The sequence below is a fragment of the Myotis daubentonii genome, chromosome 1 (genome assembly GCF_963259705.1).
Source record: "Myotis daubentonii chromosome 1, mMyoDau2.1, whole genome shotgun sequence".
Lineage (NCBI taxonomy): Eukaryota > Metazoa > Chordata > Mammalia > Chiroptera > Vespertilionidae > Myotis > Myotis daubentonii.
In genome coordinates, this window is record NC_081840.1 from 181,438,981 (window position 1) to 181,455,818 (window position 16,838).

The window sequence follows — 16,838 nt, forward strand, 5'->3', positions numbered from 1 at the left end:
GTTTAGTATCCCTCTGCTGCTAGCTCTTCTTTTCAGGGACTCAGTGAAAATAGATGGTATCTACTCAAAGTGTAGCTCTTGGCTACAAAAAAACAAAACAAAAACAAAACATATTTTAAAACACTTTCCAAATAATTGCTCTGAAGAAAATAGTCATTTATTGTCAAAGCATCCAACATACCCGGATAATCTATAAAGTTTAATAAATCTTTCCAGGGATAAAAGAAACACATAACTATTCAGACTCCATTTCACTGGCACAAAAGTTACACTTTGTATTAAAAGGAAATACATATTTACATAATGATGACATTCTTCATTGAAGTCCATAATCATTTCATGATACATGCGCTTCCCCCTGAAAACGGAAATGGAATGGTGACCCCCTTTTTATAAGAACACAAACGTTCATCAGTAAATGCAGAAAGCATCTCACCCTCCTCCTTTACTTTATATCTAAAATAAATTTTGCCCTTACATATAATTATTACATCTAAACTGTAAGTGCTTAATAATTTAAGTAGAAACGTATGACAAATGCATCAATATGTTGCAATATATGACATTTTTAAAAATGTATCTTCGTTTTGGGGAAAGTGAAAATGCGTGCATTTAAAAGAAAACCCCTCAAACAACCCACCCATCAAAAATCCACCATCCTGTCTCGTGTGTGTGTGTGTGTGTGTGTGTGTGTGTGTGTGTGTGTGTGTGTGTAGTGTAGGTCGAAGGTAAACATTTGAATGAGATGACTGGAGGAGCACGTGTGTGTGTGTGTGTGTGTGTGTGTGTGTGTGTGAGAGAGAGAGAGAGAGAGAGAGAGAGAGAGAGAGAGAGAGAGAGAGAAAGTGAGTGTGAGACTGTCGCCCTGGGTGCAATGTTTCAGGTCACAAGGAGGTGGTGGATGCCCTCGCGTGCTTGCTCCCACAGGTGGCTTGACTGTGCGTGTACGCGCCGCGTGGAAAGCTGGGGTCCCGTCCAGGTCAGTTATGGGAGGTCATGTGCCTGGAGAGGTGGTGGCGCTCCCTGAAGGACTCGTTGCAAATGGGGCACTTGAGTTTCTCCTCCCGCCTTCGCTTCACCAGGGGCTCCATGGCGTACTCCTTTTTGTGATGCGACCTCATGTGGTACACCAGGTCGGAGGTCATGCGGAAGGAGGCATTGCACTTGGCGCACCAGTTCTGCGCGGGCAGGCACAGCGACGTGAAGGACGGCGGCAGCAGCGTGAGCGCCGACGGCAGCTGCAGCTGCAGGGGCCCCGCGGCCGCCGCGGCCGCCGAGCTCTTGGGCCAGAAGGCGGTGGCGTAGAGGAAGGGGCTCTGCTTGGGGAGGCCGCCGCCGGGCAGGGCCGCGCAGCCGGCGTTCAGGTCGGCGGCTCCCTGCAGCTTCACGGCCAAGGGGTCGGCGGCGGCGGGGTAGAGTCTGGCGGGGCCCACCCCGTCGCCGGGGTGGCACGGCTCCAGCGCGCTCAGCTTCTGGCCCAGCACCAGCGGCGGCAGCTGCGAGAAGGAGCGCGCCGGCTGCGAGAAGGCACTTTTGCGCTCGTCCGCCGCCGCGCCCGGGCCGCCGCCCGCCCCGCCCGCCGCGCCCGCGCCCGCGCCGCCGCCGCCCCCCAGCTGCGGCACCGACGTGAAGGCGCTGCCCCGCGCCGGGCTGCCGCCCTCCAGCCGGCCGGGCAGCGGGCCCCCGGGCCGCGGGACCAGCAGCTTCTCCGCACCGGCCGGCGAGGCGGCCACCGGCGTGGAGGAGCCGCCGCCGCCGCCGCCCGCATCCTGGTCGTCGGCGGCTGGAGCCCCGCCGTCGGCGGCGGCCTCCTCCTGCAGGCCGGCCGCGCGGGCCGCCTTCTTCACCTCCACGAAGGCGCTGCGCTTCGCCTCGCCCGTCTCGGGGCTGGGCGGCGCGAAGTGGCGCCCGCTGTCCTCCAGGCCGAAGTAGCTGCCCGCGGCGCGGTACTGCTGCGGCGTGCACACCAGGTCCTCCTGCGAGGCGGGCAGGGGCCGCTCGGCGAGGCGGACGCGGCCCCCCACCAGCCCCGCGCCGCCGCCCTCCGCCGCCTCCTCCGGGAACTTCCTCTTCCCTTTGGCCCCGCTCGCGGCGCTGCCGTCGGGACTCAGCTCCGCCTCCTGGTGGCCGCCGCCGCCGCTGCCGCTGCTCAGGCTCCGCACCGGGGAGCAGCTGCCGCCGCCGCCGGAGTTCTCCAGCTCCCGGGCCAGGTTGTGAAAGTCCGTGGACGGCTTGGTGCCGCCGCCGCCGCCGCCGGTCGCCGGAGGGTTGCTGCCCTCGGGGGAGGGGGCCGGGTAGTGGTGGAGAGGGCCGGCTTTGCAGAACTTGGGGCCCGGGCCCAGGGGCGCCTCCGGCGGCTGCCGCTGCTGGTCCTTGCCGCCGCCGCCCCCGTGGTCCTTGGTGCCCACGCCGCCGCCTTGCTCGTCTGGGGGGCTCCTCTCCGCGCTGTGAACTCTCTTGGGGCAGCGGAAGCGCAGGTGCGCCACAAAGGGAAATTCAAACTGGAAACGTTGGCTGCAGTCCAGGCATGTGTAAGGGGACGACCCTGCTTAGAGAGCAGATGACACACACACACACACAGACACACACGCACGCACACACACCAAGTGATTACTCAGCATCGTCTCCAGTTTATCATCACCCCCTTCACAAGTCCACCTTCATTTCTCAGGGCCTGGGTGCCTGAAATGAGAAGATCCTTTGCGACTGATCTAACCTTCCCTCCCGATTGAGGGGAGTGCAGTAATTAAGCCAAGTGTCCACTCTCCTACCCCCGCGACTTTTCCTCACCTGCCTGCCCAGCTTCCTTACATACTAATCTCGGAAGCTTCCTTAGAGACGCCCAAAGGGAGGAGGGGCACGCACAGGCGCCGGAGTGAGCCCCGCCGCTCCCTGCTTTGCTCCGCGGTTAGCTAAGGGCCCCCACACAGGTCTGGAGCCAACCTACCATTCATTTTGCTGTGGGGTCTAGAGGGGCAGAGCAAGAGTAACTCAGTCAGTTCTTTCCCGTACCAAACTAGCAACTCCTCGTCTTTGGCAATCCTGCGGAGAGAGCGGTAGAACAGCTGTCCGTTTTTTATATAGGCTTCCAGGTTCTGCTCCTCTTTCTCTCTGGCTGACTGCACCAGACGCAGCCACATGAGACCTTCCGAGGAACCATTTGCAGCTGAGGTGTCCACCTACAATTGAGAAAAAAAGAAAGAATACAAGAAGGAAGGGGTTTGGGGAGGGAGACTCTTGTGAGAGAGTGAAGCCAGAGGAACCAGGGCCATTTCCTGCATGTCATCCTTTTCCAAAGAATTATCTGAGATCAGGATTCCAAAAACTTGACCCAAGTTGGCACCCACCCTCATGCATGTATCCAGCAGGCAAGAGAGTCATCCTTTGAAAGTCTGCATGGATCATAGATTATTTCAGTAGTCTTTTTCACATATTGCTTGAATATCAAATGAGGAATTTTTCTTCCAATTCAAATTAGTGTTAACCTCTTGAGAATTTACTTCTAAATTATCCCATATTACAAAAATGTGGGGGAATTTGGTTCGTTTTGGAAATAAAAAGGTTAGATCTCAGATATTATTGTGTGGCTTCACTCATCTTCCTAATTTTAACTTAAACAATAGTTTTTATTTGTAGAGAAAGGATAGGAAGTTAAGAGGGCTTTTATCTCTAAACTTAAACATATGGATTAAATGTAATTTTATTGTCAAACCATATGTGCAGGAGGCAGCCAATCAACATGTTTCTCTCACATCGATGTTTCACTCTGTCTTTCCCTCTCTCTTCCACTCTCTCTAAAATCAATGGAAACATATCCTCGGGTGAGGATTTAAAAAAATACTTCTTTAACATTTTTATGTAAATCCCAACTCCGGGCACTAGATATCTTTTCCAGAAGGGGTCATATTATTTAGGGTAACAGAAGGCCTGCTATGTTGGAAGGCAATTGTGCCTAATACTTAGGATAAAAATACTTACAGAAAGTACTTATTATGCAAATAGCCTCAATCTTCTGAAAATGCCCAGAGTTAAGGTAATCACTAGGAAAGCCCAGAATTAAGGCACTGCTTTAGACATGCCTGGTATTTCAAATCAAATTTTATCATTTGTTCTCAGAAAATCAGTTGACAATAACTTGAGTTTAAGTTTCCTTTTCAATTTTTGGCGAGCATTGGCCAAGACTTACCCGGAAGATATAAGGAACTGTTCTTTTGTCGGTGGACTTGAGAGCTATGAAAGCTATGCTGTCGTACAGGGAGGTATGGCTCAGGACGCAGGGCCCGAATATGGCATTCTCAGGAATGTCGCAGGTGGTGTACACGCTGGTGAAAATGTCTGTCAGACACTGTTGGACGGCCTTGGCATCTCCATCCCAGATGCCTCGCTGGATGCCTGAATCCTCCATCCCTGGAGACAAACACACAGGACACCAAACGGAGTTACATTTTTCCTTTTGCCTTTATGAATCCAGACAGAGCATTTTAACTACTCGACAGATTTTTCTTGAATTTTGTCTAGCTCTTATTTTAGAAATAAAGCCAATAGCAGATTCACCCTGCATAGTGTGAAGATGCCAACTCAGGAATACTTTCCTTTTAAGAAGATCCTGGAATAGTGGGAGCTCAGGATAGACTGGGGGGGGGGAGAGAGAGAGAGAGAGAGAGAGAGAGAGAGAGAGAGAGAGAGAGAGAGAGAGGAGAGAGAGAGAGAGAGATTTTTTTTTTCCAGTAACTCGGGGGTGGATGGGGCAGGATTTGGGAAGGGTGACGGTGGGGGAGAACAATCGTATTTTTTATAGACTTTCTTGATTGAAAGAAACTTCTAACGCTTTGGAGAAAGCTCCTTTCCCTTCCTCCTGGGCTGATTTTATTTCATTTTCTTCCAAAGAGGGGAGCAGCATTAGCGAACAGGTGGAGACAGCCGAGCATGGCGAATGGATTTCAAGTAGAGTGTCAGGGCCACTGATTCCGTGTCAGCTAACCTTTCTCTGCAGCCTCCGAGAGGGGCGAAAGGGGACGTATGTCGGCTCATTACCATAATCCAACACTGTCCCTCTGAGGCTTTAATCAAAAGCAGCAAGCAGAGGTAATTATTTTCTTCTCGACATGCTTATTTATGGAGGAGGGTGAATCCCAGTTACCTTGCCATACAAGGGGTGGATTGAGTCGCGCGTGCCTCATGAAGGGAGAAGGTACAGGGCAGGCCAGAAGCGTCCCCCGTTTGAGATACCGCGCGGGTAATGACTGGTGAGCTCTCGCTCCCCCAGGTTCGACCCTGTCTGGGCGAGAGGAGGCAGCCCCGCTAGGGAAGCCGTGGGTGGACTCTCCAGCTGTTTCATCCGCAGCAATTGAGAGAGTAATGCCCGGATGGAGGGCTCTCTATTAAGCTGTCATTTGACATTTTTCTCCCTTTGCCACTGGACAGTGCCTACAAGGTGTATCATTTAAAAAACATAACTAGAACTGGTATTTAAAATTTAAGCTAGCTTTGAACTAACTGCTTTGTTCACTCTTTCTGATTGATTCAAAGACCCCCCCCCCCCCCACGTTGGGTTTTCCCTCCTAATGCCAACATAGGCAGTCATTGATGTATGTTTTGTGTAATTTAAGTAGCGGGAAAGTGTAGACGTAATTCTTTTCCTGAGAAGCTGTTCATTACGGATATTAGTGATGTCCATTTTTATCTTAATGTCTATTAACCAATTAATCTTGCAAATGTGATTACAAGGTAGTGCTTTTTTTTTTCTTCCCAGTTAACAGAGCGTGAAACTTTGGTCAGCCTTTTTTTTTTCATTCACGCTGCTGCAGCCCCCAAATGTCAAGTATTGGGTTGTATCTGCCAGACAGAAATAAGAGAACCCTAAAGGAGAAACTTACTTCCTGCTACAGCGTCTATCTCTGGGCATTTTTACCCCACACAGAGGAGTCTTTCTAACCTCCAATTGAAAATCTAAATATATATGTTTAAAAATCCTCCAGAACCTCTCATCTCCTTTTCAACGAAATCCTGTTCTCTCCTTTTCAATTTTCCCAATTCAGCGTTTTATGCCCCAATTTCTCCTTTTAAAAGTCTCTTTCACACAAGCGTTTCATTGTGCCTGGAGGTCGCCCCGTCACGTCGGGCAACAGCAGGGGCACGATCATTAACATGCAGTTCCGCCGAACAATACGGAGAAAAGACCCTCGCTGCGCCGCGCTGACGGGGGCCGCGCCGCCGCCCGGAGCTCCCAGCCGGTCACAAAACGCGCTGGGCGAGGGGAGAGCCCGGGCTGGCTCCTCCGCGCCGCGCGGCGGGCTTTGCCACCCAGCCTCTCCCAGCTCCGCATCCTCCTCCAGGCCCCGGGCTCTCACCCGCCCGAGCATCCTTCCCGGAGCCGGCCGGGCTGCCGGGAAGCCCGCGCTGCCGCCGACCGCTCGCCCTCCCCTGGAGGCAGGCATTGTCTGGCGGCCGCGCGCTCCGTCGTCGCTCGCTTCTCGGGCAAAGTGCTCTCTCCCAGCTCCTCCCTTTGTATCATCTTATTGGCAGCAGAGATCCCCTCCACAACGATTTCCCCCCCTCTTCTGGATACTGAGGAAACCGAGGGACAGAATTTTCCACTCTCCCCACCAAACCTGCCTTCCTCCCCTCCCCCTCCCACATCAATGCAAACAGACTTACCAGTAATCGGGTCGGGATGCAACGGCCAAAAAACGCCACCTGGAACCCGGAGATGCTACGGAGTGTTTCTTTCGCCTATTGTATCAGTGTATTTCCATGTCAGGAGGTGTTAGTATTGCTGTCTAGTAGGCTCTGCCTAAAGAGAGGGAAGAGAGCTGGAGAGATGGGGAGAGTGAAATGATGGGAGAGTGAGAGGAGAGAGAGAGAGAGAGAGAGAGAGAGAGAGAGAGAGAGAGAGAGAGAGAGAGAGAATGAGAGTTGTACAGATGGACCCGATGCAGTGACTGACTGGCACGCAGACACACACTTTTTGTTTGCTGCACATAATCTGCCCAATGACGCGTGACAGCCCACGTCCCCTCCCTTTAACTCTTTGCTGGGCTGGGCGCTCCCTCCGGCGCTGTCTGCCTGGGAGCGATCTCTAGGGCCTGCCCGCAGCCCTCGGGGCCGGAGCGCCTTCCCCAGGTGGCAGAGAGCGCCTCTCCGAGCACGGCTGGCCCGCCTCCTCCTAATGCATCGCCCCTCTGGGACTGGTAGGACGGGAAATCAGTTCAGGGGGCCGAAAGGGAAGTACCAACAGAACTGGAAAGGGCCTTTTCCCGTTTCCCTGGGCACTTGGAGAACCTCTGACAGAAAGATGGACCCTGGGCGCCGCACCGACCCGACCCGACCCGCGCGCATTTCCTGGGGTCTGAGCTCTGTACGGGGGAGGGGAGCTGCGGATGAGCCCAAGGGATTCTCTGGCCACTGAGCCGGCACTGGTTCGCGCAGCCAGTTGCCGGGGGCTGATAAACCAGCTCCAGCTCTCGCCAGGAGCGCTCACCCCACCAAGCTCTTCCTAGCAAGCATTGGGAAAGGATGCGCTTTGGTGAGAATTTGGCCCACTCTCTCTGCTGAGCCGGAGACGGGGCAAGGCAGATAGCGTGGCGATGCTGCCAGACCTAAGGGGATTTACAGGGTTTGTCTGGTCCCGGGACACCAGTACCGGATGGGGGAAAGGGTAAGGGGAAGATGGGTGGGCCGAACCCAGGTTAGAGTCCTCACTGTTCCGCCCTCTGCCCCGCGCGTTCTGCATAGTCCCTGAGGGGGTCCCGCGTTGGGGTCGGCCGGCATTCTAAGACCTCCGGGTGTGTGTATGTGTGTGTGTGTGTGGGGGGGGGGGGAGTCAAAGTAAAAATGATTACCGAGATGTGCGCCAGAGCGATGTTCCCGTCCAGCCGGTGGCGGAAGGTGGTGGCAGAGCGGGCGGAGTGGCCGCGGCCGTCTGGGGAGCTTTTTTGTGCGCTAAGCCACTTAGAGGCGCTGGATGGCCCCTCTAGGGCCGCAGCTGATGCTAATGACTTGAGGTCTTTAACAGCCTGAAAGTTGACTCCTTCCACAGGGGCCCCCACGCATTTTCGCTGGGGATTCTGGGGTTCTTTCTCGCAGTTCAACTCTCTGCTCCTAAGGGGAGAAAGGCCTTTGAGTGGTATAGAGCGCCCCACTCCCTCAGCACCTCCCTCTCCCCCCAGCACCATTACACTGGAGAGGGCAATCCGTGAGCTTTAGATAAATCGGCTGTGTAGCCGGCTAAAGTGGGCAAAGCAGAGCCGCGACTTGAGGAGAGGAAACAGCCTGGGTGTTATCCAGTGTTGGAACAAGGTGGTGGACAGGGGGTTGGCGGAGAGCCGCTTTAAAGGAGAAGGTGCGCGCGGTGTTAGTTTGATTCTCTCTCGCAGTTCTGGGACCTCCCCCCACCCCCCAACCCAGCGAGGCAGCGAGGCCCTGAACGCCTCTCCTCTGGGCGCCTGCGGTGCAAGGAGGCCAGGAAAGGATTTTGCTGAGAAGAAGAAAAGAATGTGCGAGGAATTTCCCAGCAAGTGAGTTCTTTTCTCCTTGGTCTTTCTCTCTGTGTTCCCTTCTCTTCTCACCGGGCCCTGGCCAGTCCCCACATAACCTCCCAGTCCTTCTCATCAGAAAGCTGTCGCCTAGGATTAAGCTGGGGTTCAGGGTTGGGAAATCCCCATATATTTGAGGGTGATGAGGGGGAAATTCTCCCTTAATTTCTGATTTAGCCACTGATTTTTTCAAAGAAAGCTTCTCAAACTGCTGTCGTGTTTTAACTTATCATTTCTCTTTCTGCATGTGTGCACACTTTTAAGTAGTTTGGCTAAGGGCAACTCATGTAATGACCAAGGCTCCACACTGAGGGTTCTCATAGGTCCATGTATGAGAATCACTGTATTTAGCCATCAATTGTCTTATGACTGGATGCTCCATTAATCTCTCTCTCTCTTTCTCTCTCTCTCTCTCTGTCTCTCTCTCTCTCTCTCTCTCTCTCTCTCTCTCTCTCTCATCCCCCCATCACTTGTTTAAAGAATGGGTGGGGATTAGAAATGTCAAAAGAATTGCCTTAAACACCTAAAACAACAACCCACAACGTGAAAAACTTGTCCCCAGACACTTATGTGAAATCAGAGGAGACTAAAAGGATAAAGAAAGAGACACCAGTGCAAACAAGAGCAAATTAAGATGAAGAAGTAGCCACAAGGGAGTTGTGGTCCCTTAGAAACTATAGTCAGATAAGAGAAGGAAGGTGTGTGAGTGGTTTGGGAACAGAGTCCTCAAACCTAATTCCATTAAACTGTTGAGCAGAACATTCCTTAGGCCCTTCTTTCACTGTTATTTAGAGAACAGGAAGTTTGCCTTTCCCAAGAAAAAGCATCTGCCCATGCAAGCCATTAAAAAAAAAATCTATTACATGTTCTAAATATAAAAGCATCTATTCCAGGATGTGGACATTCTGGAAAACCTTAAACTCTAAATGGAAGGCATTTTTCTTTTGCCTGGCCTTTCTTTTCTTAAATAAAAAGGACATATCTTAGACTATGTCTCCTTTGAGGTACTAAAACCTAGATTCCAGTTGGTATAAAATAATGTTTCTGGTACTTAAGTTGGGGGTAAGGGATCTCGACCTTCCAAATCTCAAGCAGAAAATAGCTAAGATTTATCAAGGAGGGGAGGGATGTGTTGAGAATCTGGTCATCAGGTGACATTTCCTCTCTCAGTTTCATCTTTCTGCCCCCTAATTAGATTTATCCTATTGATTTCAGAAAAAAAAATCCCCAAAGAAAAGAATTTCTGACATTTTGTAAATCCAACCAATGCTTTGTCTTATGTATTAAATGACTGACATAACAAAAAAGCAAATATGGGTAGGAGGAAGCTAGAAATTCCTATTTTGAAGGTTTTCCAGTATTTTAAGTGGTACATATTTGCTTGGTAATATAAATGGTCCACATGACCATCATTGAAAGGAGGTAAAGAAAATCTATAAGTTATGTTTATTTCTCTGGAAATGCATGGGTGAAAATGGTGCATAAACTACTTTGAAATCACTCTACATTATTACTCCCTGGAATTCACTGACACTAAATGAAGGCTTGAGGCATTTATTCAGCCTTAAAGAGTGCTGTAAAAGTGCATCTTGGTCAATAGTTTTATCTAATTCACATGAAACAATGAGTTTATGCATATTTTTGGAGCTCTTTGCTCTGGATTTTATTTCCAATTAAATAATTAGAGGGATGACAATGAAGCATGAGGACGTGTTCACCTAGCTCCACTTCAGCAAGGCCCCAGCACTTATGGTAAAGATACATGTGTAGATAACTGCAGGATTGTTTGGGAAGAGGAGGCTGGAGAGAGGCCAGTGAATGAATGATTCCTGAAGCGAAGCCTTGTCCAACCCAAGTGAGAGGATGGAGAAAGGGTAAGAAAGGAAATCTGATTCTTAAAGAGTATTACAATGTACATGTTGTTTCTCTCCCCAGGGAGAGAAATGGGGCCCCAAATATCCCCACTTCTGTGATAGGAGGCAGGTAAAATCTCTAAGGATAACTCACTTAGAAGGGTTGTTACCCTATAAGAATGAAAATACATTGTTTTTCTTTATCCTTCTCTAGGTCCAAGTTCACCTCCCACTAAAATTCTATTTCCAAAGCTCTACACCAGCAAAGGTTAGTTGTCAAAAAATATATAGCAATTCATGGTGAAGGAAAAACATACCGGAAGACAAGAGGGATGCCAAGAAAGCAGACAATGGAAACTTCTTCCTAAGCTTATTATTTTCCCACAGAAAGATCTCTGGAAGTGGCTGTGAGAGTTGGGGGAGGCAGGAAAAGGAACTTCATAGCCTCACAATGGAGAATTTGGAAGTTTCTAAGCAATGACTTAGAGGCAAGAAAAGGAAGACTTGCTAAGCTGAATGGGGACACTGGTGTGTGTGTGTGTGTGTGTGTGTGTGTGTGTGTGTGTGTGTAGTTTTTTAAAGTATACATGGCAATCTCAGTTTGGGTCTATTCCTTACACTAAGTATTACAGTTGGTTCAACAGGTGAGAAATCAGTAAATGTTTCCCAGGTTGGTCCTGGGAGAGCAAAAAACATAAGGAAAAGATGCATAATTTTGTAACCTGTGAAGATGGCTCCCAATTCCTGACTCATATTTTTCTCTCTTCAGCATTTCCTCTTTCTCAATAAATGATAGCTGTTTTTAATGCTGCTGCTGCTACTACTACTTCCACAGCTACTGCTGTCCTTTCTCAAATTTAAAACCAAGGTATCTCATGTTCCACTTGCCATTCTGTTGGAGTTCAGCAGTAAGCTGGATAAGCTTTGAGGACTTTGTGTAATTAATTCATTTCCTCTCCTAGATCTGGGTTGTAGTCAGCTGGCTTAATGGCTTCTGAGTATGACTTCCAGCAGGGCTAGCAACTGAGGTGATAAAGGCACCACCACAGATCTGAAATCAATGCCTCATGGTCACCTGTGTGTGAACTGTGACTCAGATCCAATACTCAGCATCCTGACCACCTGGATTCCCCCAGCTTTTCTGTGCCTTCCCAAATGAATATCTACAGAGCTGACAAAGAATATCCTAGTTTCCTGTAAAATCTGCAGGTTACAAAGGTTTTTGAGAGTCAGACGCTGCAATCTTGCCCATACCTCATTAGTAGGAGGAAGGTTGGAGGAAGAAAATGTAGGCAGGGCCTCCTTAGTCAGCCACACTGGGCCTCCTTATCCTCTGGGCCAGGCTTTCCAGGCAGATCAAGGGGTGTCCAGCCATCTCAAATGGGAGGGAACACCAGATTTTGAGAGTTGACTCTAGACCTTAGGAATGTCACCAAGTTGAGAAGCTCTGCATAGAATTTCTTTGCACAACCAGAAAAAGGGACATTATCCCAACACTCGGTATTTGAGTTCCGCCTCATTTCCTCTCTATTTTAGGCTGTGTGTAATTCCTGAGTTACAAAGAGAGATGCTTCTTGACATGCAGTGGGTACACACTGAGCATATTCCCTGGCACCTGATCCCAGCTACCCTCTGACTGTGGACTTAGACTGTAAATTGGACTACTGGGGGAAGAGTAGCTCAAACCATTTCTCTCCTAGGAAGAGGGTCTAGGCAGAGCACAACATGCCCAGGACATCAGGCTTGGAATCTGTCCATGAAAAATTCCCTGAAGCCTGAGGAGAGACAGACATCTGATTTTCTCCATGGAAAATGAGAAGCAAAAAAGAAAAAAAATGAAAAGGATTTGGGGGAGTAGATATCAATTAGTAACCACAGCAGTGATGATTCACACTGCTTTGTTAGAGTCTTAGAAATATAGTTTATTTCTTCACAATCTATGTTCTCATACCTGAAGTGCTCTCCTACTCAATTGCAAATTGGAATCTTTCATTATTTCAATTCAAATGAATTGCAGATGTTTCCTTATTCAATCCAGAAGTATTATTTTAGCATTGATGGAAGAATGTCTCCCCAAACACTGTACAGAAAGCCAACAGCCTTTAACAGATTTTCATAAGCCATTAAAAACTACCAAGTTTTAAATTAAGTCTTTCTTCAATTCCAATAATTGGAGAAATGGTCTCTTAAAGAATTCCAAGATCAACTTGTCATAAACAATAGTAACAGGATGACTACTATAAACACTATTGTACCTGTATTTTACTTATTGTATTAAATGTAGTGGTGTGACATTGGTTCATAGGGTCATATGGGTTTCAAGTGTACATTTCTATGATACATGATCTGTATGTTGCATTGTGTGCCTATCACCCAAAGTCAAATCCTCTTTTATCACCACATATTTGGCTCTCTTTACCCTTTACCCTCACCTAATATATATATATATATATATATATATATATATATATATATATATATATTTGATTTTTTACAGAGAGGAAGGGAGAGGGATAGAGAGTTAGAAACATCGATGAGAGAGAAACATCGATCAGCTGCCTCCTGCACACCTCCTACTGGGGATGTGCCTGCAACCAAGGTAACATGCTCTTGACCGGAATGGAACCTGGGACCTTTCAGTCTGCAGGTTGATGCTCTATCTACTGAGCCAAACCGATTAGAGCTGCACCTATATATATTTTAAGCTATGCTCTATTTTTTATTAAAATTTTTATTGACTTTCTTTTTATAGAGAAAAGGAAGGGAGACTGAGAGAGAGAGAGAAACATTGATGTGAGAGTAAAACATGGATCAGTGGTCTCCTGCATGCCCCCTACTGGGGATCAAGCACATAACCTAGGCTTGTGCCCTGAAGGGGAATCAAATTGGCAACCTCTCTGTGAACAGGATGACGCCCAGCCAACTGCACTACACCGGTCAGGGCCCTTACTTATGTTTTAATGTGGCAGAAATAATAGGCAGAGGAATTGATACATATTTGTTCTTTTGAACTTGCGGATTGAGAAGCCAATTCCCAGATGGATTTGGTAATCATCTGGTAATGTAATATAAAGGTAACCAAGATATTCATAATCTCCTTTAAATTTTAGGGAAAACCCATATTTTAAGAATAAATATCCAGAATTGTCAAATAAATCTTTCACAAATTCATAATAAGAATAAACTTATTAAATATAAAGACCTGCATGTTGAGTTTTTTTGAAAGCCTAGAATTCAATTTAGGTCTGAACAAGTTTATAGCTGATTAGACAATGTTGTGTGTGTGTGTGTGTGTGTGTGTGTGTGTGTGTGTGTGGTGTGTTTAAGCAGGTTTGGGGTGAATATTTTTGAGGGTAGCAATTAAAAAAAACTTTCTGGACTGTGTCATTTTTCTTGACTGCATGCCCATAAAGTAGTCAGTGCTCCTTTTTGCATTGTTTTTGGTAAGATGGTTTTGATAAAATAGTTTGTGTGAAGTCATAGGAGAGCAATTGGTCCTGGAGAAGCAAAACTGAGTAGAGTTCTATGGAATATTTTTTAAAGGTTTTTTGTTGGTTTGAGAGAGAGAGGGGGGGGGGGGAGAGAAAGGAAGAGGGGGAGAGAGAGAGAGAGGAAGGAAGAGGGGAGAGAGAGAGAGAGAGAGAGAGAGAGAGAGAGAGAGAGAGAGAGAGAGAAAGCATCGATATGAGAGGGAAGCATGGATGGCTGCCTCCTGCATGCCCTCTACCAAGGATCAAACCACAACCCAGTCATGTGTCCTGACTATGAATCGAACCTGCAACTTTTTGGTTGGTGCACACAGGACAATGCCCAACCAGCTGAGCCACACTGGCCAGGGCTAGTGATGTGGTCAGACCCCTCATAGCATAATCTACATTCTAGAATCAGTTTACCTTAGTTAGACCCCAGGAAGTGAATGTTTCCAGACAAGCGGGGATCCTCTGAGCTTGTGGAGATGTCTTGGGGGAGGCACTGCACTGAGAGAGTGCAGCAGGTTCCATTTCTTCCCTGGGGGGCTGAATTAGGTGCTCTGTCCCCCAAGCCACCCACAGCTGCATTTGGGTTCAGCATTTGGGTGGCGAGGCAAGGCAAGGAAGTACCTGCTAGACCCAGACAATTCCTGTCTGAACTCGGTGGTGTTCATAGCTCAGGAAAGGGCACCACCAAAGAGTGAAGTATGCAGACAAGGTCAAGTGACAGAGATGGGCTTCCACGTAGGCTAATAAGGTCTCTGGTAGAGACCCAGGGAAGGCACTACCCCACCGCATCAGGAAGACACAGACACTGCTCAGACTATGTTTGGGATGACTCACCAAGAGTGCAGAGCCCTGGCAGGGGACTGAGCAGAACAAGATAAGCCGTCTTCAGCTGGGCGTAGCTCTTTTAGAAGCAGCACGTGCAAACCATCACCGCGGGGCAGAAAGAGGCCACCCAGTAGTGTGCTCCGGGCACTGCAGGACCCTCCAAGGACCAAGCAGCGACCAAGCACACTTACGGGCCAGCCATGTTCTCCAGCCCCGTTTCTCCTCCCTGGAATTAATGCCAATACTTGCCTCCTGCTATGCGACCCCTTTCCCCTAGGAAAGGCGACTTGAGGTGGCCTGGCTGGGCTTCCAGGAACAGCTATGTTCCTTTTCACCAACCCTACCCCTCACCCCCACTGCATGTCCTCACCAGGCAGCCCACCGCCTTTCACAGGGTGCTGGGCTGCTTTCCCATCACTTACTGTGTGAGCAGACAGCGCCCTCCCCAGCCTTGGTTTTCCTCCTCGGGCACACGGGGCTGGCAGGCGCTGCCTCCCTGTCTCCGTGGACTCAGTGCAGGGCCCAGGGCAAGCGCACTGTAGAGAGCCAGTTGCTGAGCAGATGGTAAGGGCCTGCTTCCAAGAGCTGGGGCTGCTTTCATTTCAGCCTTGGACATCCCCAGGAGGTCTCTGCTGCCTTCCTTAGGAAACATCCTCCTTGGTGACAAGTCTGGAGAACTGACCCAAAAGGATCAACAACTCGGGCTCAGGCCACAATGCCCTGAAGGAGAAGGAGAGGGCCGGTGCTCGAATCCTGGCTGGGGAGGCTGCGCAGGTGATGTAATCTGTCTGTGCCCCTGGCCTTCCTCTGTGAACTGACGGCGACGCAGGAAACCCTCTCCAGCGGCTGTTGCGAGGGCTGAGGGGAGAGTCAGCGAGCGCAGAGAGCAGCTTCCCGAGCCCTGATCTCAGTGCTGGCCACGGTGGCTGTGAACTGTCACAGCACCTTCTCGGCTTCTCCATTACAGAAGGCGGGACTGGATTGTGCGCCCGCTTTCAAGGCCGCGCAGTGGAGGCTGCAGATGTCTCCCTGGTTCCACGGAGCTACGGGAGATGCAGGCGGACAGAGCAGCCAGGAGGAATCCGCGCCCGGGTTCAAAAGTCCTTTACCTCGAAGGGCGGCCCGACGGTTCCCACCGCAGCCACAGTCCCGCCTCCCGCTTACGGGGGAGCCAGCAGTTTCCGGCCTGGGACTGTGCATTGGCTTCTAGCCCCGGGCTGTCCCCCAGGCCTCTCTCCGGGTTGGCCAGGGCGGGGCGTCTCCACGGGGGAGCCCAGGAGCAGTGAGCGCAGCGCTGGTGAACTCCAGTGCCCAGGCCAGAGAGCCGAGGCCTGGGGGGCTGAGAAACCTGGGGGACCCTGAGCCCGCTCCGTCTTGGCTGGGGCCTCCACGTGGCCGGCCAGGGCTCAGAGGCAGGGTGGGCAGCCTCCGCCCCCCCCCCCCGCCCCCCATCACACACACACACACACACACACACACACACACACACACACACGCGCGTCTGGGAAGTGCAGCCACGTGGTTGGCATAGGGCTTCCAGCAGGGCGGGCTCCACCTTGGCAGCCCGCAGCCCCGCACCCCCTCGCCCCCGCATGGGCTGTGTGCAAAGCATTGTGGGCAGAGCCGCTTCCCTGGTCTCAAGTCACTTTGGCGCAGACACAGCCCAGCCCTGAGTGGGACCCCGCAGTCGCAGGCTCGGCGACCCTCCCGCCCTGCAGGAGCCTCCTGGCAGAGGTCAGCTGTGCGCTCCTCAGTGAGCTTCCTTCGAAGGATCCCAGAGGCAGTGGTGAAGAACTCGAAATTTGGGGGTTGAAACACGTTTGAACCCAGGTCTGCAATCTACTAGCTGTGTGTCTTTGCGCAAATCACCAAATGTCTCTGGATTTTTAGTATCCTCATTTGTAAAACAGCAAAAACATCGATCTCACAGGGTGGCTGTGATTATACCAAAGGGCAAGCCTGGGTCCGGATCTTGGCTGGACTGCTTGCTTGGGTTAGTTAGCAACTCCGTGCTTCTGCTTCCTGTGAAGGGAGTGGAGCTGTGAACTAGGGATAATGGCACTTACCGCAAAAGGTCATAAGAGTTGAATACGGTAAGCATGGCAGTGCATTCAGCCTGGCACATAGTCAGAGCCCGAATCGCTAAT

The 16,838-nt window shown here is 50.2% G+C and overlaps 1 protein-coding gene across 4 annotated transcripts; it reads right to left on the bottom strand.

Annotated features, from left to right (window-relative positions):
* Positions 1 to 249: 249 nt before the first annotated feature.
* PRDM8 (PR/SET domain 8) lies at positions 250 to 8,117 on the bottom strand. Of its 4 annotated transcripts, none has more exons than XM_059667474.1 (5): positions 7,842 to 8,117; positions 6,658 to 6,793; positions 4,187 to 4,407; positions 2,948 to 3,179; positions 250 to 2,548 (listed from the first exon to the last, which is right to left on the bottom strand). In XM_059667474.1, exons 3-5 carry the CDS (start codon positions 4,403 to 4,405, stop codon positions 981 to 983), a joined length of 2,019 nt encoding a protein of 672 aa, XP_059523457.1. In that variant the 5' UTR covers positions 4,406 to 4,407; positions 6,658 to 6,793; positions 7,842 to 8,117; the 3' UTR covers positions 250 to 980. The 4 variants fall into 4 exon arrangements, with proteins under 4 accessions (XP_059523457.1, XP_059523448.1, XP_059523439.1 ...); XM_059667465.1 differs by having other exon boundaries at positions 6,658 to 6,812; XM_059667456.1 differs by lacking the exon at positions 7,842 to 8,117 and having other exon boundaries at positions 6,658 to 6,949.
* Between the last annotated feature and the right edge of the window lie 8,721 nt (positions 8,118 to 16,838).